The sequence below is a fragment of the Trichomonascus vanleenenianus genome, assembly GCF_965637985.1.
Source record: "Trichomonascus vanleenenianus strain CLIB 3782 genome assembly, contig: TRVA0_043S, whole genome shotgun sequence".
In the NCBI taxonomy this organism is placed as follows: Eukaryota; Fungi; Ascomycota; class Dipodascomycetes; order Dipodascales; family Trichomonascaceae; genus Blastobotrys; species Blastobotrys vanleenenianus.
The window spans coordinates 59,886-81,922 of NW_027481844.1; the positions used below are offsets into that span (position 1 = coordinate 59,886).

General features: G+C 48.7%; 6 protein-coding genes across 6 annotated transcripts; 3 read left to right on the plus strand and 3 right to left on the minus strand.

Moving 5' to 3' along the window:
• Positions 1-285: 285 nt before the first annotated feature.
• On the plus strand, positions 286-1,806 carry CCA1 (tRNA adenylyltransferase; the record flags this gene model as incomplete). The annotated part of the gene is made up of 1 exon (XM_076686751.1): positions 286-1,806. The coding sequence occupies one exon, from the start codon at positions 286-288 to the stop codon at positions 1,804-1,806; it is 1,521 nt and encodes a 506-aa protein (XP_076539016.1).
• Positions 1,807-1,998: 192 nt separating this feature from the next.
• CHS2 (chitin synthase 2) lies at positions 1,999-5,151 on the minus strand (the record flags this gene model as incomplete). The annotated part of the gene is made up of 2 exons (XM_076686752.1): positions 1,999-4,053; positions 4,174-5,151. 2 exons carry the CDS (start codon positions 5,149-5,151, stop codon positions 1,999-2,001), a joined length of 3,033 nt encoding a protein of 1,010 aa, XP_076539017.1.
• A 2,383-nt stretch (positions 5,152-7,534) lies between these two features.
• On the minus strand, positions 7,535-11,113 carry MSH6 (mismatch repair ATPase MSH6; the record flags this gene model as incomplete). The annotated part of the gene is made up of 2 exons (XM_076686753.1): positions 7,535-10,990; positions 11,036-11,113. The coding sequence occupies 2 exons, from the start codon at positions 11,111-11,113 to the stop codon at positions 7,535-7,537; spliced, it is 3,534 nt and encodes a 1,177-aa protein (XP_076539018.1).
• Positions 11,114-11,741: 628 nt separating this feature from the next.
• ADK2 (adenylate kinase ADK2) lies at positions 11,742-12,416 on the plus strand (the record flags this gene model as incomplete). Its single annotated transcript, XM_076686754.1, has 1 exon — positions 11,742-12,416. The coding sequence occupies one exon, from the start codon at positions 11,742-11,744 to the stop codon at positions 12,414-12,416; it is 675 nt and encodes a 224-aa protein (XP_076539019.1).
• A 672-nt stretch (positions 12,417-13,088) lies between these two features.
• On the plus strand, positions 13,089-15,443 carry RAD3 (TFIIH/NER complex ATP-dependent 5'-3' DNA helicase subunit RAD3; the record flags this gene model as incomplete). Its single annotated transcript, XM_076686755.1, has 1 exon — positions 13,089-15,443. The coding sequence occupies one exon, from the start codon at positions 13,089-13,091 to the stop codon at positions 15,441-15,443; it is 2,355 nt and encodes a 784-aa protein (XP_076539020.1).
• Positions 15,444-15,528: 85 nt separating this feature from the next.
• On the minus strand, positions 15,529-22,036 carry BRR2 (ATP-dependent RNA helicase BRR2; the record flags this gene model as incomplete). Its single annotated transcript, XM_076686756.1, has 4 exons — positions 15,529-15,758; positions 15,812-16,095; positions 16,154-21,955; positions 22,011-22,036. The coding sequence occupies 4 exons, from the start codon at positions 22,034-22,036 to the stop codon at positions 15,529-15,531; spliced, it is 6,342 nt and encodes a 2,113-aa protein (XP_076539021.1).
• Between the last annotated feature and the right edge of the window lies 1 nt (position 22,037).

A 22,037-nucleotide genomic window follows, 5' to 3' on the forward strand; every position in this document is an offset into this window, starting at 1 on the left:
GTCAAGTTGAATGGGAGGACGTCAAGTTGAGTCAAGTTGATTCACTCACGTGATGCAATTTTGCGAAAAAACGAATTTCGGTTGAATCTGACCGCAAGAGACACAGCGTAGAAACATCACGCCCATTTAACTGTAAGGGAGCTTGCGCTGCCAAAGCCTCCTACGTACTTAAGTGTGATGAAATCCAATTCGTTGTGCAAGAACTGTATTCGTTTTTCAAGGTATACCGTATCAAGTAAACAGAGATTGTGCTGCTGTCAGCCGTTGTACATTCAAAACAGAACGATGAACAGTCACAGCCCTTCGCAGATGAATGGCTCTCCACTCATAAAGCTTACCGAGTCCGAAGCAAATATCCAGAACCTGCTCGTGGAATTCTCCGCGCTGTACAAATCCCAGCATCCAGAGATTGAGAGCCTTGTGCTGCGGATCACGGGCGGATGGGTGCGCGACAAGCTCCTCGGGCTCGAATCCAATGATCTCGATATTGCAGTTGATTCCATGACGGGTCTCCAATTTGCTGAGGCGTTGAACGGCTACATTTCTGACAATTCCGAACGGCTGGGCATCGAGCCGCGACACATCCACAAGATTGAGAAGAATCCGGAAAAGTCCAAGCATCTAGAGACTGCTACGACCAGGCTTTATGGTCTCGACATTGATTTCGTCAACCTGCGAAGCGAGGAATACGCCCACGACAGCAGGGTTCCGATAATCCGGTTTGGAACCCCCCAGGAGGACGCATTTCGGCGTGATGCCACTCTCAACGCGCTGTTCTATAACCTCACGGAGCAAAAAGTGGAGGACTTTACTGGCAGTGGGTTGGCAGACTTGGAGAAAGGCGTTTTGCGTACTCCATTACCGCCATTCGAGACGTTTAATGATGACCCACTGCGGGTGCTGCGCCTGCTGCGGTTTGCGAGCACGTTTGGGTTCGAGGTCTCGGACGGGTCGCTCAAGGCGATGGAAGACGATAGAATTAAAGAAGCATTCCTCAGGAAAATCTCGAGAGAACGGGTCGGCGTAGAGGTGTCCAAAATGCTGGTTGGCAAGTACCCTTATGTTGGATTGGAACTGATATCCAAGGTAGGCTTTGACGGGCCTATTTTCTGTCTTCTGGACACATTCAAACCAAGTCGCCCGTTCCTAGAGCCCAAGTCTACCCTGCCTCGTGCAGTGTCCAAGCTGAGAGAAATTGTAGAAAACTTGGACAGGATTCCAAAAGTTTTGGTGGATGGCGTGTTTGGTAACAAGCGGCAGACCATGATGATATGGTTGTGTGCTGCTTTGTCGCACTGGGGGGTCACTCCAGCGGTTGACGAAAAGAAGCGAAATACCACCGCGGTGATGATGATTGTACGAGAGGGGCTGAAGCTTAGCATTGCAGACGCCAAACTCGTGTCGCACGCCCTTTCGATGCAGAAGAAGATCTCAGAGTTTCCTGAAGAGCCAACTCGTGTCGAGCTTGGCCAGCTGATGCGAGAAGTTGGCGAACACTGGCCGCTGGTGTTTACTTACGCTCTACTCAAGGATTCGATTGATAACATGTCTCAGTTTGATAAGCTCATATCAAAATATTCCGAGCTCCTTAAAAAAGTCATTGCCATGGAGCTTCACGATTGCTGGGACATAAAGCCTCTTGTCAATGGAAAAGATATTCTCAAGGCGTTTAATGCTCGAGGTGGGCCATGGATGGCCAAGGCCGTGGAGAAGGGGATTGAATTCCAACTTGAACATCCGAATGTGTCAGCTGAGGAGTGCATGGAGTTCCTCTTGGCGAGGAAGCCTGAACTAATGGGTGTTTGACCTTCAAGCATCCACAGGATTTAGCTCGGTAACATGGTTATATCTACTAACGTTGGACAAGACGAGCCTTCGCTCGCAAATTTGTCGTCTGTACAGTATATAGCATTATTGTAATATGCGAGGCGAAAAACAAAACAAATATGAAATTTATGTCCAATAATACACCAAAAAGAAACAAAGTCTTCTTTTTTTTTATCGTCTAGAGAAGCATCGTCCGAGTCCACTCTTAGTAACGAAGAGAACGTTACCGCAAAGACGGAAGACGGCCAAAACGGCGTTACTCCACAGCAGGAAAGAGAAATAGTAACTGGTTCGCATGGAGACGGAAGCCTCGATACCGATTTTGTCTGCGTTCTGAGACGTAATACCGAGAATCAGGGCCGCGTTGCTGAAGATCCACAAAATAATCAGGTTAGTTCGGAAGGACTTGTTTTCGTCGTCCCGGGAAAGCTCGTCCTTCTCCTTGACTGGCTTGTATGGAGTCAATGCCCGCTTGACTACCGCCTGGAACTGCTGATCAATGACAGACTGAGGTCGGTCAATTTCCTCAATGACGGCCTCATCCGAGTTTTCCACCTTCTTCGATTTCACCTCTGGAAGTGCATCAGCCTTGTCGGAACCCTTGGTACCCCAAGACACGTCGTGCCAGTTGCAAAACGCATACACGTTAAGGATATTGACAAAGGACGGCATCATGAACAGGTACTGCAGGAAAGAGTGGAATACGTGCCACGGATCGAGATAGAGGAAGCCCGACACGATGTAGAGACCAAACGTCGAGGCGAGCGCGACGCAAATAAGACCAGTAATCGAGGTGAAGAAGTTGCTGAAGAATTCGCTAATGGAGCTGATCTGCGTGTTCTGGAACGCCGACGCTGCCAGATAGAACGAGATAGCCGAGACGTAGAACATAATGAGACCAAACACCGTGATAGCCAGGTAGTAGTACCGCTTCGAACCCTTTGGACGGTTACCCAGCGCCAGCAGGAACGAAAGCACGAGGGAGAACACGTAGAAGTACTTGAGCACTAGCGCCACAATGGTCGAAGCGGTTCGGCTGAATGGGAAAGACTTCTGGTCCTCGCCACCGCCGTAGCTCTGGGGGTCTGCAGCCAGTTCCATAATAACGGTCGTGGTCAGGTAGTAGGATGCGAGCGAGAACCAGGTCAGGATAAGCTGGACGATATTGTACAGGAACTGAACGTGGAGCATGAGCATTCGGAACAGGTTGTGACCCGACCGGTAGATTCGTCCGAAATGGATCATGGAGTAGATTCCCGCGGCGAACGAACCGTTAAGCCATCGTCGACGCTGTGAGATGAACTCAGCAACACCGTCGGGTACATCGGTCTCGGCCTTTGAGGCCTTAACGTACGTAAGGTGCCACTTGCAGTGGGCCTTGAAGGTGACTTCGAAACAGAGAATTCGGTCCTCGGCCAAGAACATATTCTTGGTGAAAATGTTCATACCGTCGACACCCTTCTTGCCCAGTCGTGCCGCCAGCGTGTGGTCACCATGGAAGTACTGCTCAAGCGGTCGGCCCTCAATGGCACGGTACCGGTAAGCAGAGAACGCACCGGGAAGCACAGAAATGAAGCCAAACGACGATTCAAGCGGCTTGTCCAGAATGTTGGAGATCTTATACTCAAAGTTCTGGGCCGCCACCAGCGGGTTGAGCAGCATCTTCTTGCCTTTACCCAACATGGCGTGGATCTCACCGCACGCGCCGCCAACGTTCTTGTTGTTGAAGAAGGCTTGCCACAGGGCCAGAATGGACTTGTTGCCGGGCTTAGTACCGGCATCAAGCAGGACGCACACTTCTGGGTTGAGCATTCGGCCAAACGCGTTGAAGAGCCATCGGTGGGAGTTAATCTTCTTTGCGTTCTTCTGCTTTAGACAGAAGATCATCTGAATTGGCGGCAGCGAGGACGCGTTGTTCTCGGCTGGTCGCACGAGCTGCTGGTTTGGAGTCACGCACAGCTGCGTCGTGTACTCAAAGATGTGGGCAACCGTCTCCTCGCCGTCAATGTTCTTCTTCATGATGCCGTCCTGGTAGATACCGATTGTCGCGAGCATGTCCAGCACGTCCTTGTCGCAAGGGTCGATACCGTCCATGATGAGCGAGACGACGATCTTCTGCCACGCGGGTCCGCTTTTATTCCAGAATTTCGACTTTTTCATCTTGCAGATATCTCGGATGTTCTGCATGACACCGTACAAAGTACGGGCCGTCAGTTGTTTGTCTTCCTATCCTTTTTGTTAGCTTCAATCACCAATTTCTCCTTCAAAATCTCAAAAATCTCAAAAATTCAAACTTCTCCTTAGAGTTTTTAAAATCCCAAAGATTCTCCAAGATAGCACACTTACGTTATAATAGGTGATTGCAATGAGCAATTCGGTCTGTCGGTTATACTCATTTACTCGCAACGAGTAGCCACTCTTGGCATTGAAATCATCCGGATCAACCGTAGCAGCCGTGTACCGCAGATGGGAAAACTCAGTCGAACCCGACTCTACGTCTCGGTACTGCGACAAAATCGAGTTCTTAATAGCACTAGGCACGGGATACTCGGTCGAGAAGACCTTGCCCTTGACCAGGTTAACCTTTCGCGTCGCGTACCGCTTGAGCCCGGCCCCCGGGTTCTGGCGCTTCTGCCACGCTTCCGTCGAGTTCGACAGCTCAGTCTTGCCCGACATGGCGGACTGGGGCCGGAACTGGCCCGAGTAGGACGTGTTGTTCGGGTCCATGAGGGTCTCCGCCGAGAAAGAAGCCTCGTTATAGCCAGCAGGGCTCTGCATCGTCAGCGGAATGTCCTGGTTGATGCCGCTGTCATCATAGTTGCCATATGGCCCTGGGCTCGTCGGGCTGCTGCTCACCTGGCTGAGGTTCTGCATGCTGGGGAACCCTGTGACGCCGCCAATGGGCTCAGACGGCCCCGTATAGCTACTGGAGTCATCCTCAAACGTTGGATACGGCAGGCCCTGGCCACCTCCTCCTGGCACCGGCCTTGGCGGCTGGTGGTGGGGGTCTGTCAGCGGCTCCGAGTCATCATAATCATACTCGTCCGGATGGTGGCCGCTGAGATCGTACATGGGGTACGACTCGTTCTGGTGGAACGACTGCTGCGAGTGGTTCGCGCCGCTGTACGGAGAGTATCCGGTCATTCTCTGGTCCAGCGAGGAGCTCGTCGCGGCGGCTGGGGCGGGCTGTTGCAACTGCGCGGAGTGATATGGCTGCGGGGCTTGCAAGCTATCCTCGTACGAAATCGTATTGTCATATGGTGAAGTCGGCCTCTGGTTGTGGCTATGGTGGTCGTCGCCTCCATTAGGATTAGCGTACGACATGCTGATACAATTCTAATTTTTTTTTCTTCCTTTCCCCCTGTGTTGTTTTCTACTGTCTATCCAAAAACCGAAAAATAAACAACCCCAAAACAAAAATTCCTCGCTAAACCGTCTCTCTCGATCAAGTTCTGCCAAGGCGGCTTGGTGTGTCGTGTAAGTAATGGGAAGAGTGGTAACTTCTACACGTAGCACAAAAAGTAGGTTTTGCAGGGGGTTTTAATTTTATAGTCCAGGGTGAAAAAAAAAAAAATTATTCCTGCGGACGTGTGTCCTCTCTCTCTCCTGTGTCGTGTCTCCTGTGTGTAAGGCAGTGTGGGCCGCATGTGGTGCTCGCGGTGCCTGATTACGTAGTGTCAGATCTTTTGATCATCGGTTGACTGGGAAACTTGGGCCACTCAGGGGACCCCTCTCTTTTATTTTTTTTCAGCCAAGATGGTGGTACGGTAAAGTATAGGAAGCATTCCGCTTCGGGCTGGATTCCGGGCTCGTGTGAAGTTCGTATTTTGGCTTATACGCCAATTGGCTGTGGATTATACAGTCCGTTAGGAGAACTCGTTAAGCATATAATAAGCCTCAGACACACTCTTAGACCCCTACTGTCCTCCTCCCGTCCTGCACGATGGAGACTGTACATTCCGCCGTTGGATTTACGGTTGGTCAATGTTTATAACTTTAAATCTTCCCAGATTAAGTATTCGGTAATATTTGCCCTTTTAGTTTCTATAAAATACTGCTTTTTTTAAAAAAGAACAAAAATGAAATACACCCGCAATAACTGAAACATCGGGAAAAACTTGAAACGCTCCTACGCGTGGCCCGCTGCACGCACACATGCTCGCTAGCAGCAGGTGCCAAGCCTATTTTTAGGACGCCGAACTGCGCGTGTTTCACTCAGCCTCACGGTTAATATTTCATTTTATGTTTGATAGGCGAGGCGGAGCGTTCGTATGACGGGAAGTATATTTCTGGTCTAGAAACCGAGCTAAGTCCTCGTATTCTATTATTATCCGGGGATCTTCTGTCATGGTACTTGGTTCTTTTGACATCTGCTTGGGAATGACAGTGGAGTGTAAGGGAAAATGTTGATAGATAGGCTGTCGATGTACTGTTGATGCGTAGTCTCTCAGGGGTACTTGATACATATTCTTGTTTTATCCTGATGTATTTGTAAATTTTTTTTTATCTTTTAAGGAATTTACCGATACAGTACTGTTTATTGCCTAATTACGTTAACTCCCCGGTTAACGAAAAGTTAAATGGTAGTTTACTAACTGGTACCGAAATACACCTATAATGATTGCCCAAGACAAATGGACAACTATCTACAGTAAGAGCAAGAGGGGTTCAAATAAAGTATCGGTAGCAAAAATATATTGCAAAAAGGATTCCAAATGAGAAGACCTGCCAGCTTAAATAAAAATTTTATTAAAACTACGAATTCATAATGAGCAAGTTTTGGGTTCATTTTATACTAAGAATGTTGTTGAGTACGCATACAGATTGGCGTAAGTTACCAGTATTGCCGTAGTGTTCATTTACCGAGTAAAAACATATGTTATCAAAAAAATTATTTAAATCAAGTAGAAGTACTTTGTATTACTTGAACTATCTACTTCTCCGGCTTCTGGACTTTGTCCCTGCATTATGGCCAGCTTGTGACAGATGCCTCAGACCAGCGAACCCGTCCGAGGCCGCTTTGATGACCCCTCGTTTTCTTCCTCGACGCGTCCTTCCTCCTCAATCACACCCTTTTCGGCAATCGATTTCCTTGCTTGGGGTCCTTTAATGACCCCTCCATCCTGCAATCAGATCCTTTTGGCCCTCTGCCATTTGTTGCCGTCCGCATTGGCCCCTTTAAGTCATGCACCTCAGCCTCGACAAAGTCAAACTTATGAGATACCGACTGCAATTGCTTCGAAAGCGGTCAATTTGGATCGGGGCGCTTTCCTGGCGTCTGGCAATCTTGTCCCTAATAAGTGTGGAGTGGGAGAAGGATTCGTAAATCCCATCTCGTCAAAGTTGTAGAAATAGGAATCCTGGATACCGTTCTTTCGGCCGCATATCTACGTCACCCAGAACTACGGCTCGATAATTGCAGGATCATCATACTGGCCCTTCTGGTAGTCGCAAACCCGAGCAAATGCAGCTCTGTGATATAGATATCGAATTGGTTATGAGAGTGTATACCGGTAGTTATTGAGGTCTGTAAGGATAAATATTAATATGCTAGCTGTTGAGGCCTGTAAGGATAAATACGATAAATATAAAATGCTAGTTAATAATATAATCTTAATTTGAGTCCACGCTTTATATGTATACATACGCCTTAAGATGGCTTCTTCACATGCGTGCACGTTTCAAGGGCCCAGCGGTCTGTAAAATGCTAGTTATCGACAAACTGCTTAAACGTCTGTAAAGCGTCCTTCAATGGCAATGCAAAATGAGCCCCACTATTCTTCGTAAAGAAAACAAAGTCGCTCTGAATACCAAGCGGCAGCATGTCCGAGTTCTGCACGTCAAGCAGATTCTTCATTCGCGACGTGTGCTCATACTGCTTCGCCGCCTGCTCTGCTCGCTCGACTACTGCCCGGTCAATGCCGCACATCGACGCAACATTCATGCCAAACGATCCAGGCGACACGCCGTTCTCTAATTTGTACAAATACGTCACGCGCCTCGACTCCTCATCCACTAAGATGGCCATGCGCTTGGCTTCCACCTGCGGGTGCTTCTCAAAGCTGTTGTAGAGCGTGCCATAATGCGTGGCAAAGTACCCCATGCTGCCGACGAACGTTGCCAAATGGTGCAAAACCGCTTCAGCAATGGCAAACCCATCGTTACTGCTGCCTCCTCGACCCAACTCGTCTAGAACCAGCAGCGATTTTGGCGTGGCCTCGCTAAGAATTCGCTTTGTCTCACTTAGCTCAACGTGGAACGTACTCTTGCCAGCAAAAATATTGTCGTTGGCTCCCAGTCTCGTCATGATTCGGTCCACTGGAGTCAATTGTGCCAGCTCAGCAGGTACATAGCTGCCAATCTGGGCCATGATGACAGCGACACAGGTCATTCGCAGTACAGTGCTCTTACCCGCCGCGTTGGCGCCCGTAAGCAGCGTAATATTGGCTTCGTCGCCTCCCAAATGAATGTCATTGGGTACGAAATTGTCCGTGCCTCGATAGCAAGGATGTCTGAGCTCTTTAAACTCGAGAGCACCCCGTTCTGCATCTGTGAATTGTGGCCGACAACTTGGCTCGCCCAAATGCTGAGACGTCTTTGCCAAACTGATGAGGCAATCGACACAGGCAAATGTCTGTACCGTCTTTAGCCAATACTGGCGATGGACATCAAACTTGTCATATAGTTTGTTCTTGACATTCTCAGCCACGACTTTGTGCAATTCCTGCGCTTCCTGCAGCTTCCTAACGACACTCTTGACTTCTGGCGAATAGAATCTCTTGACTTTGGACGTCGCACCCATCTGGATCCACGACTTAGGAAGCACCTTGACGCACTTGATGGGGACCTCAATAAGGTAAATTTCCTTGCCGCTGTCCCGATAGCATATTTCCTGCGACTTGTACTCTTTCTTGTACTGTCTCATCAAGTGCTTAAGTTCATCCTCAATGCCGTTGATCTTTTCGTTGCTGGCATCAAACTCCTCCTCGATTCCTGGTTCAGGTACCAGAATGCCGTCATCTTTGGCCTTTTGGTAGTCGAATGCCTCGGACCACTGTGGAAGACACTCCTCGAGATGTGGAAGGTCATTAAAGAGATGCGCCAGCACGCCACGCAGCTCATACTTCTCCTTGACAGTACTAATGAGCCTGTAGATGTTGTTGAAGCTCTCAATAACTCGCACAAAGTCCTTGACCTTGATCTGCTTCGAGTGCACTCGGGAGAGCATTCGTTCGAGATCTGGGAGCCCCACGAGCCGGGATTCGAGGAAGGACATGACATCGTGGTTCTCCATGAGGTATTCGACGGCATCAAGCCTGGCGTTGATTTTATCAGTATGCATGAGCGGGTGGCATACCCATTCTTTGAGCTTCCGCTTTCCAAACGGCGTAATGCACCGGTTAAGCAGCTTGAACAGCGTCCCTTCGGCACCACCGTCAAAGCTATTGGCAAATATCTCAAGGTTTTGCAGCGACTGGCCATCGAGAACCATGCTAGTTCCCATTTGTACGCTCTTGTAGTCTTCAAAGTTGCCCTGGGATACCAAGCCGGAATCAATTCGCAGGCTTTTGATGTACCACAGCAAACCACCAAATGCAGAAAGGGACAGTGGTCGCTCTTCAATGACCTGCTTAAGTACTGGTGGGTAATTGCTCAAGTCGTCCAAGTCCTCTGCGGCAAAGTACCGGCTCTGCACCAGCTGCTCATGTGCCGTTTCGGGGTCCCAGAACTCGATGGTTGGGGTGAGATAGTTCCACAGCGTCTCTAGGGAGGTGTTATTCTTCAAAATTCGCGTTGCCCGTTGGCTCAGCCGGCCTTTTTCAAGGACAAGTTCTTTGGGACGGGTTTGCGCAACGAGGGTCTCAAAATGCGAGTAATCCGCGTCGTCTTCAAATTCGGTAATCAAGAATGCTCCAGTTGCAGTGTCGACAAAGCATGCGGCAAACCGGGCTTCTTCCTGCTTGATTGCCATGCAGTACGAGCTCATGTCATCAACAAGCATCTGCTCATCCATGAGCGTTCCACCAGTCAAAACATAGCTGAGCTCACGCTTGATGACTTTCTCTTCCTTCTTGCCGCCGCCAATGGCATCACGCATCTCCTTAGCTAGAGCAGTCTCCTTCTGGTCCACCTTGGCTACTTTGTGGCCCTTGGCGCAGAATGCAGACGCCCAGTACTCAAAAGACATCTCGGGGATACCGGCCAGTCTCATGTTGGCTCTGCCTCCGCCGGCCAGCTTGAGATCGAACTGCTGGTGGGCAATATCCGCGTCCTTCTCATATAGTTCATAGAATTTGCCCTTTTTGAAGAAAACAACCGTATCCCACATCTTGCCCTTGACCTCCCAGTACTGCTTTTCGAAAGGAGTGAACTTGTTCCAGGCAGATTTGGGGATATACAACGTCCGCGGGTCATACTCGGGATCTGATTCAAGTCGCCCTTCAGCGTCGCGAATTTCTACCAACCACGAGTAGCGCTCTTCGTTTTCCTTTTTAAACTTGCTGTGGTTTGGCGTATTCGAATGGGATCGCGAGGGCGTCGCGGTAACATGGGCCTTGAACTCCTCGTCATTTTCCGCAGTGAAATCCGAGTTGACGGAGAACCTGCTCAATGGGGTTGAGTTTCCATTGGTTGTTGGCCGTCGCGGTGTTTCATAGGCACTCGATCTGTTGGAAGGAGGCGGCGAGGAGTTGTGTGGAGTAGTAAGCCTGGTAGCAGCAGGCTTGCTCCTCTTCTTCGTTGCTTTCGGCTTAGTGTCTTCTTCTTCCTCGTCTTCTACGACAAAATCACCAATGTCAGACTCTACGTCAACATCCATCCCATCTTCTTTATACTCGTCTTCAGAGTCCTCGGGAGCGTTTTCGCCGTCGGAATCCTCCTTATAGCTGACGCGTTTTCGCCTCTTGGCTGGCCGGACTGCGTCTTCCTCTTCTTCGTCGATATCGCCCAATCTTACTGGACTCGAGGGGATCTTTAGCGGGGTCTTGGACACGTCCACTGCATGATGGGAGTGGTCTGGAGATCCTATCGAGGACGGATCCGTGTCTACTTTTGGAGTCTTGGGCGGGTCGCTTCTTTCATTGGCTCTATTACTCAGAGCAGCCCGCTTAGTCTTCTCCTTAGGCGTAGGCGAGCTTTTGATGTTTGTTGGCTTTTCATTCTCCTTAACGCGTTAGCTTCGGCCAAAAGGCGACAATGTGAAACTTACCTTATCATCTTTGGGCTTAAAGAAAGTAAAAAGAGTCCTCTGAGCAGAGCTCGGGGGTGAGCTCTTTGGTTTTACCATACTATCTGTCTTCTTTTTTAGGGAAAGAATTGAAGAAATGGTTATCGGTTAAGAAGTTGAGAAGTTAAAATGACGCGTCTCCCCACGCGTTAATTAAGCGCACCGCACCCCCGACGTCGACGCGTCTCGAAACCCGCGACACGCCAGAACGTCTATACATAGGGACTAAAAATTGCCAAATATTACTAAAGTCTAATGGCTTAAGAGGCTATGAATTGTCGAGAAAACTCTAGACAGTTCTTTTAACCTGAATACTACGGTAATACTCCGGTAACCCAGTATTCCAAAAAAATAGGCACGATACGGGTCTGGTCACTGCAGACCCTTGCAGAGCTGGGTCCAACTACAAAAATCACTCTACCAATATACACGGCTGTCTAAAAAGTTCACACAGTCATTTCCAGCACCAATGGCCCATTTCAACTCATTCTAAACAGGCATTCCTAAGCGATAGTATTTTTGCCGCAGTAATCATCGATGACTAATCATTTACCTAACTGCATGAGCCATACCGCGGTTTGACCGGCCGGAGTGGCCCCGAGAAGCGAGACTCTGCCTTAAGTCCTTAAGTCCCCTGATCCCCACCGCTGGAGAAGACGAATTCTCTTCCAAAAACCAAACAGAGAGAATGAGGCCATTGAGAGCTCTATTTCTTGGTGCCCCGGGGTCCGGCAAAGGCACCCAAGTATCGCGGTTGGTGCGGGACTTCCCGCACATTGCCGCTCTGTCGAGCGGCGACGTACTGAGGCAGAACATCGTGCGAAAGACTCCAGTGGGGATCAAGGCGGCATCTATTATTGAGCAGGGCGGGCTGGTGCCTGACGAAACCATGGTGAACCTTATTAAGGAGGAGCTCTCGGCCCACAACTGGCTCAACTCCAAGGCATCGTGGCTGTTGGACGGGTTCCCGCGAACTGCTCCGCAGGCCCCGCCGCTGGATGCTTTGCTCAAGGAATACAGTGCTGGGTTGAATTTCGTGGTGGAGCTAAAGGTTCCCGAGGAAGTTATTCTTGACCGGATTGAGAATAGATATGTGCATCTTCCATCTGGGCGAGTGTATAATCTCACGTTTAACCCACCAAAGGTGGCCGGCAGGGATGATGTGACTGGCGAGCCTCTTTCCAAGCGACCTGACGATACTCCCGAGGTGTTTAAAAAGCGGCTGGACAAGTACCGAGATATGACCATGCCATTGAAGGAGTACTATGATAAGCAGGGTATCCTCAAGTCCATTGAGGGCGAGACCTCGGATATTATCTATCCAAAGCTCAAGAAGCTCATTGTCGAGACTTTTCACGATTAATGATAATGAATGATTAGACGAGTGCGGAGCTTTTATCCTCCGTTGTCCTAGCTAGAGAGTATGTATGTTAGATTTGTTCAATTGAGTTGTGTATTTGCTGCAGGTCATGATTCGTATCGCGAATAACGTAAATGCAGAGGATATACATTACAGTAGAATTGTTCAATTAAGTTTCTTTAAACTCTGATAAAAATAAAAGTATGGCATTATTGAAGAAGATGATTCTTAGAGTCAGAACTCCACTTATTACCTGCTACAGTAAGAACCCCGGGGGGAAATCCAAGGCATACCATCACCGAATTTCTGTGAAATCTGTGAAAGCAAGCCAATTCATTCCTCTGTAATAATAAGAGTAAAAGTCCGTTGTCTAGGGTGAAGGAGGACTAATCGAAATACTTGAGGCCTCTACTGTACAGCAATATCGGTGCCATATGGTAAAGTACCAATTTCCAATCATTCCTCTGTGCAAACGATAAAGGCTTAACATACTCGCTAAAGATTTTTATTGCACCAATATGTATCAAGCAAAAAAATAAAATAATAAAACTACGAATAATACCATTCAATTCTCGGTACTTGATTACCTCACGTTCAATCACCTTGACGTTGTGATCTAGAGATCAACGGTATATGATACGGAGATCCCAACGACAAATTTCACCGACATTGATCATGCTGTTCCACATCGATGACCTGCCCGTACTGTTCCCGTACCCGAAGATATACCCCGAGCAGTATGAGTATATGTCGGATATCAAAAAGACGCTAGACGTCGGCGGCAATTGTATCCTGGAAATGCCTTCCGGCACCGGAAAGACCGTATCGCTGCTGTCGCTAACGGTGGCGTACCAGATGCACTACCCGGAGCACAGGAAGATTGTCTACTGTTCGCGAACCATGTCCGAGATCGAGAAGGCTCTCCACGAGTTGAAGAACCTCATGAAGTACCGTGCCAAGGAGCTGGGCTACGAGGAAGAGTTCCGTGGTCTCGGGCTGTCATCTCGAAAGAACCTGTGCCTACACCCGACGGTGCGACGGGAGAAGAAAGGCAACATTGTCGATGAGAAGTGCCGGGCCATGACCAATGGTGTCGCTCGAATGAAGCGCGAGAACGGGGACACCTCGGTGGCGCTATGCGACTACCACGAGAATCTCAACGAACTGCCACAGCATGATCTCATCCCCAATGGCGTGTTCACATTTGAGGACATCCTCAACTATGGCGAAAAGCATAAGCAGTGTCCGTATTTCACGATCAGGCGAATGATGGCCTACTGCAACATTATTATTTATTCATACCACTATTTATTGGACCCCAAGATCGCCGAGCGGGTGTCAAAGGAGCTGAGCAAGGACTGCATTATTATCTTCGACGAGGCCCATAACATTGATAACGTTTGCATAGAGTCTCTTTCAGTAGATATCACCGAGGACTCTCTGCGGCGTGCGGCTCATGGTGCGGCGTCACTGGGGAAAGCGGTGGACCAGGTCAAGGCCACCGACTCGCAAAAGCTGCAGGACGAGTACCAGAAGCTGGTGGAGGGTCTGCGGAGCACGGAGCTGGCCAGAGACGAAGGGTCGTTTATGAGCAACCCAGTGTTGCCGGACGACATTTTGTCCGAAGCGGTTCCGGGCAATATCCGGCGTGCTGAGCACTTTGTCGCGTTTCTAAAGCGGTTCATCGAGTATCTGAAGACGCGTATGAAGGTCCTTCACGTCATTTCGGAGACTCCAACATCCTTCCTCAAGCATGTTAAGGAGCTGACTTTTATCGACCGTAAACCACTTCGATTCTGCTCTGAAAGATTGACTTCTTTGGTCAGGACGTTAGAATTGACAGATGTGGAGGATTACACTGCTCTCAAGGAGATTGCGACTTTCGCAACTCTCGTGTCCACTTATGAGAAAGGTTTTGTGCTCATTCTAGAACCATTTGAGACCGAGCAAGCTACTGTGCCCAATCCGATACTGCATTTCACCTGTCTGGACGCATCTATCGCCATGAAGCCTGTTTTCGACCGGTTTAACTCGGTCATCATTACTAGTGGTACCATCTCGCCGCTGGACATGTACCCGAAGATGCTCAACTTTGAGACAGTTATCCAGCAATCGTATGCCATGACTCTTGCAAGACGATCGTTCTTGCCCATGATTGTCACGAAGGGGTCCGATCAAGTAGCAATATCGTCTCGATTCGAGATCAGAAATGACCCCAGTGTCGTGCGTAATTACGGCAATCTGCTGATAGAGTTCTCCAAGCTCACTCCAGACGGGATGGTCGTCTTCTTCCCATCCTATCTTTATATGGAAAGCATTATCTCCCAGTGGCAGGCTATGGGGATTCTTGACGAAGTCTGGAAGTACAAGCTTATTCTTGTCGAAACGCCAGACAGTCAAGAAACCACGCTGGCGCTGGAAACGTATCGAACTGCTTGCTCTAATGGTAGAGGTGCAGTTATGTTTTGTGTCGCTCGAGGTAAGGTCTCCGAAGGAATTGATTTTGACCACCATTATGGGCGTACCGTGCTGATGATTGGCGTACCATTCCAGTACACCGAGTCGCGTATCTTAAAAGCCCGACTCGAGTTCTTGAGAGAAAATTACCGAATTAGAGAGAACGACTTCCTTTCTTTCGACGCAATGCGTCACGCTGCGCAGTGCCTTGGACGTGTCTTGCGAGGAAAAGAAGACTACGGGATCATGGTACTTGCGGATCGGCGGTTTGCCAGGAAGAGGAATCAACTGCCGAAGTGGATTAATCAAGCCATTTCTGAGGGTGATGTGAATTTGTCAACCGATATGGCTGTAGCTGCTGCAAAGAAGTTCTTGCGAACCATGGCACAGCCAATGGATGCAAGAGATGCTGAAGGAGTGAGTGTGTGGGAACTTAGTGATCTAGAAAAATACCAGCGAGAACATTCTGGAATGAGGATTGAAGAGCTTCCTAAGGAAGAAGATGATGCTATGGATGTGGACGTGGATTTCACCGCCGAAGAGGAGGCACAATTGGCCATAATGGCAGCGTGACCACCATCCCAGTTCTCGCTTAGTCAAGCAGATAAGTCGATAAATAAAATTAGGTCATAAAAAATAATGTACATGATGATCATAACTATTCTTCCATCTCAACATCATCGTCCCCTCCCGGAGCAACTTCCACATCAACTTGCACCTCACGGTCGACGTCAACATAGGAGTCGCAAACACACCATACTGTAAGCTTGTGCGTAGCTGCAGTTGGAATCATAAACGTAAGTTTGACATCCTGTTCAGGCTTGTTCAACGGCGTACGTTTGATCCCGTACAAAGTCTTGGATTCGCTGTCACCGACAACAAGCCACCCTAAATCACTTTGGTTAGTATCATAAATGAGTCAATAGAAACATGGAACTTACAGTTTTCAGTCTTTGAAAACGGATAGAACTGAGAAGAAACAGTAGTATCAATGACCTCAGCTTCTTCTTCCTCATCGCGTTCACGTCTGATAGTGACAATCATACTGGCTGGCTCACCCGCCACAACTCCTTCAACGTCTTCAACTGTGATATTCTCGATCTCGGGATAAGTGCCAGTGAATTCAGCAATGACTCCCATCCTTTCGTCACTCTCATCGAAACCAAGAATCTCCTCTCGAAGCTCTTCTGATTCCATATTGTTGAAATCCAAAACAGTTTCAACCCTAAATTAACAGTTAGTCAAATGACACAAAAAACACACCCAACACATCGTATACGTACCCATTTTTCTTGCATCGATCAACGACTTCATCATCAAAGAACGGAATTTGCTTCAGCGGTGAATCTCTCGGGAGGAGAGCCTGAACCAGTAGCTGGGACAGCTCCATTGCGCGCATCGCGTTGAGGTTACCATCGCCAGATAACACATCTACGCACGCGGCCAGGAGTTGAACAATCTTTTGCAGTACCATTTTCTGGTCCTCAACAAGGTCAGGCGGAATGGTTAGTCGAGCCATATGTGCCTGTGCCAGGATAAAAGCCTTGAACCGTGGCGCATTGTATTCCTCTTCACTGGCTTTGTACGGAACCCGGGAATAAATCTTCTTGAGTAACTTGTCTTCGTGGTTCCTGATTGGGATCAAGTCAAACTCTGACGCTGACGTCACAATCTCAAGTATTCCTCTCATCTTCACTCGAGACGACAAACTTTGGATAAAGGTATGCATAGTAGAAAAGGAAATACTGTAGTACGCCGCAATAATAGCGCCGTTTTGAGGTGCGATGGAATCTTCTTCCTCATCGAGCTCAATCATGTTGTTCTCAACCAATTCATCCAAAGTAGATTCGACAAGATTCGACAAGAACAAACTGATCCCTTCTTCTGACTTATCGACCAATCCATAGTAACTTGGGTTAGCTTTTAGTCGATTGTAGAAGAACGTAAAAGTGAGCCAATCAACTGATTCCTGCCTAGATTCGATAACCTGTTCGGTAATTTCAGGGATAAAGGCATCATGAAGCGACAGATTAAGATGACTCTCAATTGGCAGCGGCTCGCCCAAAAACTTGGTATAATACCACTTCTTATTCGCAGTGGTCATGACCATAACATCACCGCCTTTAGTGACATGGCCCATCATCTGCAAAATTTCGTTCACAGAGTAATCAATATATCGATGCTCGTAGCCTTCAAAGAACTGAGTACCCATAATGATCACCAACTCGGCATTCGGAGCGGTCCAGCACATCTCGCGTGGCGCAAGGAGAACTTGTATCATCCCGCGCTGGAAGTACAGTTCTACCAACTTCCTGTCTCCGCGAGACATACCAGGATAGATGTAGCCAACTCCACTCTCCAACAATCCCTTGAGCGTCTCATCCTCCACGTTATCCAGCATCGGAAGCTCTTCAGCAAGTCTAAACAGATTCTCCTTCCCATCGCCCCTAGCAAGGTGCACTAGATCCAATCCAGTTTCAATACACTGCTTTCGATCAGGCACGAATACGACGGTCGTTGAATTACGTTCCACAATTCCATAGTACGTTGGTCTGGCCATTGAGATCATGAGAGACGGATGGTGTGGAATGTTAAAGGACAACATTCGGACTTTTTCCACAGAATTCATCCGGACATTAGGTGAAAAGTTGAAAATACCTTGGTCATTGCAACCTAGCCAGCGGCCAACATCCTTCGCGTCAGCCAAGGAAACACCTAGGCCAATGATTCTAACTGTCTCGCCATTTGATTCCTCATCCTCGTTATCAGCCAGCTGGCCAGACATGAACCTCATTCTCGAAACGACAGTTTCATATGCTGGCCCGCCCAACGCGCCAATCATTTGAATGTCATCAGCGATGAAGAGGCTGACATTTTGCACGTGTCGTCTTTTCTGCCATCGCCGGGAAACTACGTCCCACTGCTGAGGGGTAGCAAGAATCAGGTCGTTTCGTGCAAGGATTTGCAGGTCAGATGAGAGCTCACCAGTAAGCTTTTCAACCTTCATACCAATCTGCTGCACCACACCGAGCTGCTTGAGCTTTACATCCACCACATCCTGCAACGGTGCAACATAAATAGCCTTCTTGTTTTCGCCCTTATGGACAGTCCAGTGTCTAATGAGGGCCAATTTTGCGCACTCAGTCTTGCCGTTACCAACGGACGCACCAATGAAAACATTAGCGTCACTGCTCGTAAGAGTGCTATAAGCCTGCGTTTGGATCTGATTAAATTTGTCGAAATTGAACAGAGCCTTATACTCTTTTGGCACAACAGCCGGCTGGAGCGAGAGAACGTCGGTGTTTACTGCTCTGGACTTGGGTTCGATCAGGTTATGGAATGGAACAGCCACTTTTGCTTCACAGTGGAGCCATCGCTCAGAAATCACAGAAACAAAGTAATTCGGAGGGAGAGGGTCCAAGATCTGAACAGGGAATTCGATCGTGTGTTCCTGATCAGCGTACTGTTGCCGCAACAAAAAAGTTTCGGAGTGCAAAATTGTTTCTCCATCACCATCTTCCACAAGGACCAAGAAAGTCATCGCCGATCCGTGAACGTCGTAGTTCCATACAAAGTTTGGGGTGATCTCAAGCTCAATCCTCATAACCTCGGAGTTGATTGGTTGGAACTGGGCCTTCAAATCCAATCGCGGAAACTCGTGTATCATGTCATACACCACTTTGCCCATGCGCTCAAGACGGATAGCCTGGCCGACTTCACTTGGGTCGCGCAAGTCGAAATATCGGCTCCAAGGCATTCTGGACGTCTCCATCTTTCGAATGACCTCTGCAGGGGCATTTGGGAACTGCCTCAACGGAGAATTGGAGAGCCATAACCTGTTTTCAACAATCTTGCATAACTCGAATGCCATTCTTGTCGCGTGGGCGTATCCCTTGCGTAAACAGATCTCAAACATGGCTCTCAACAACCGTCCCGCAGACTGCGTAATGTATACCATATCAGCCATGAGAGCGAAGCCATCGAGTTTAAGTCTAGAAATATAAGCCTGTAAGAGCACGTTGATCTTAGCAGCAGGTTCGTCAATGCTTTCTCTAATTGGAATGGGCGCCTTTTCTAACAGCTTAGTGAGCTCGACGCTTTCTTCCTGTCGGACTGGAACGAGATGGAACTCCTCTGAGGTTGCAAAAATTCTGAGCAAATCAATGGGCGTAATCCAAGGCGTCAGCTGCTTGTTATAGGTATTCATGGACGTATGGGAGATGTAGAAGTGAGATGCAATTCTTCCTACCTCGGTACTCCTCACTTGGCCATTTTCAGGATTATACTGCACCAGCCGGCTGCGCGACAGAATCATAAGAGCAGTATGCGCCAAGTCGTATCTCTTTCGAATGAGCTGTGGATCATCAGCATACTCTGGCCCAACTTTATACAACCGCGGGTCCTTCAGCATTCGCACGTACAAATATGTGTACCCCAGCCATGTCACTGCATCTTCAATTGATCGCACACCACCAAGAACAACCTCGGCATTCAAGCTATCCGCGAGCTTGGTCATCAAATGACTCTCAATAGGTAGCTGAGCGTTCATTAGAGAAACGTAGTAGCGCACCTCGGGTTGAGTGGTAATAATAATACCCTCGCCGTAGTTATCGTACTGCGGCCGACCTGCTCGGCCTAGCATCTGCAATGTATCCTGCGGAGTCAACTCTACCCAGTGTCCTTTTACAGGACTGTATACTTGAGTTCCCTTGATGATGACGGTATGGGCCGGAAGATTAACACCCCACGCCAGAGTAGCGGTACACACCAGCACCTGTATTCTGCCCTCGCGGAACAATTGCTCCGATGCATTTCTATCAGCTCGTGAGAGACCAGCATGATGAATACCAAATGCTGTTGGGAACAAATCTCGAAGATTAGCGTCTTGAGCGTTTTCGCCTTCCTGGTTAAGCACTTCTCGCGAGGCCTGATCCCGTGGCAACAATTTTTCGAGATTGCCGTCGCTCATTGCCTTATCACGAAGGAAACGGGCAGTTGCTGCAGTCTCCTTTCTTGAGTGCACGAAAATGAGCATCTGCTGCTGTCCTGCGTATTCAAGCATCTTTGTATAGCAAATCTCATTCATTGCAATTCGCCGTTTGGACGCCTTCTTGACGGTAACACCAATGAATCGCTGGGCCAACGGACATGGCCTGTATGATGCATCGAAATAGAACAGACCCTCGGTCACTCGCAGGAACTTTGCCACATCAATGTAATTCGGTAGCGTAGCAGATAGGCCAACAAGACGAATATGCTCTCCGTAAATGTCCCCCTGACGCAGCGATCTCGACACAATGCTCTCAATAACCGGACCACGTTCATCGTGCAACAAGTGGATCTCATCAATGATAATCAGTCGCACGAGATTGGTGTATGAAGTGTCTGAGGCTTTTCTCGTGATTACATCCCACTTTTCCGGCGTAGTCACAATTAGTTGTGTATCTGAAAGCTGCCTTTTGGTCAGGTTCCGGTCACCAGTTAGCTCGCTCACTTGGACACCATATGGCGCTAGCCTCTCGCTAAACTCTCTCACCTGCTCCTGAACGAGAGCCTTGAGAGGAGATACGTAGACTATCTTGAACGCGTCAAGGTCAAACTGGCCGTTCTCGAGTCGGTACTTGGACAATGTCTGAAGGATCGTGAGCATAGCTACGTTAGTCTTGCCCGCACCTGTTGGCGCACAGAGGAGCATATTTTGATCGGTCTTGAATGCGACGGGATAAACTCTGCTCTGAACACGATTAAGCTTGTCGGTGGTTGGGAATGCTGAATGAGTCCAGGCGGGCATTTCGTCGTGAATACTGACCAGAGGATCACTGTGAGAAGGCTTGGCAGGGGCCGGGGCATTAATTTCCTCGTAGTCCTTAAATTTCTGCGTGGTCGCCCCTGGTGGAAGGTTAACTCTGGTGACGTTCATGAGATGCGAGCCTTGCTCAAATGTCATTGCATCAAGGTCGACTTCTTTGAGGCGGGGCTTCTCGTCGGGCAGGTCGATATCCATTTTCTGCAAAGATGCAGCCTTGTTGTCCCGCTCATCAGCTTCGGCTTCGTCTGCTCCTACACCCAGTATCCTCTTGAGAATGTCCTCGTGGCCGTTCTTGATCATGGCCTTTTCAATGTCCCTTTTGTCATCTTCGCTTTCGGCACGATGGTAGCGAGTTGCCCAGACAATTTTATCTCTATTTATCCCGAGGAGCATGACGATATCGGTGTGCTCATATTCAAACAACTCCATCAGTTCGTTCTCAACCTCGCTCAGTGGCAAACTGGACTCCAGCAGCTCGAATACCTTGTGGGTCTTCTCCTGTAGGTCGTGGGCGTCGAGAAACACAGTGCTAAGCTTGTCTTGCAACCACAGCGCAGATATGTCTTCAGGATTAATATCGTTTTCAGCGGCCGCTTCCTTCTCTTCGTTGACTACGTCTTCCTCCACGGGGGACAGAGCGTCGGCGCCGAATTCGAAATCGCTCTCTTCCTCCTCTTCTTCCTCCATGTCTACATTTTCCTCCTCTTCCTCCTCGTCATTATAGTCAACGGCCACGCCAATCTCCTCGTCTTCCTGGTCGTTATGACGATCATCATCGTAATAGTCCGTAATCCGCTTGGTCAGATTGACCAACTGGTTAAACAATTCGTCAGTAACCTTGGTGGTGAGCTCCGCCTCAACATGCTCTTTGCGCTTGGCGTCCGAAACGTCGTCCTCCTTGATATACTTAATAACCTCGTCTGTAGCGTCGCGCAGAACGTCTTCCGGCACGTCCGCCATGAATTGCTGCACCCACGCCTTGATCAGTCCAAATACTTGTGCGTTCTCTTCTGTCGAAGGGACATAGTTGTACGAGCCGATCTCAGAGTTGAGTACTGATCTCGCTTTTATGGTCCGTGCCTTCTTTCGGCTCTCTCGTGCTCTTGCGACCTCTCGCGACCTCACTTCCGAGGAGGGGGCCTCTCTAGTGACTTTGGACCCCAGATCGGACACTTTTATTCTTCCTTTAAGGGACTCTGGGTCGCCAGTGGCACCTGAGCCTGCCCGGTTCGTGAACCTCTTATCAGAGAACACGACCTTATTGGACATCTCCTCACTGTTACATGTTAGTTAGCTTCAAGTAATTGGCGTGAATTTGTTGCTCAACTTACTATTTATATTGAGAATAATCGCTCATT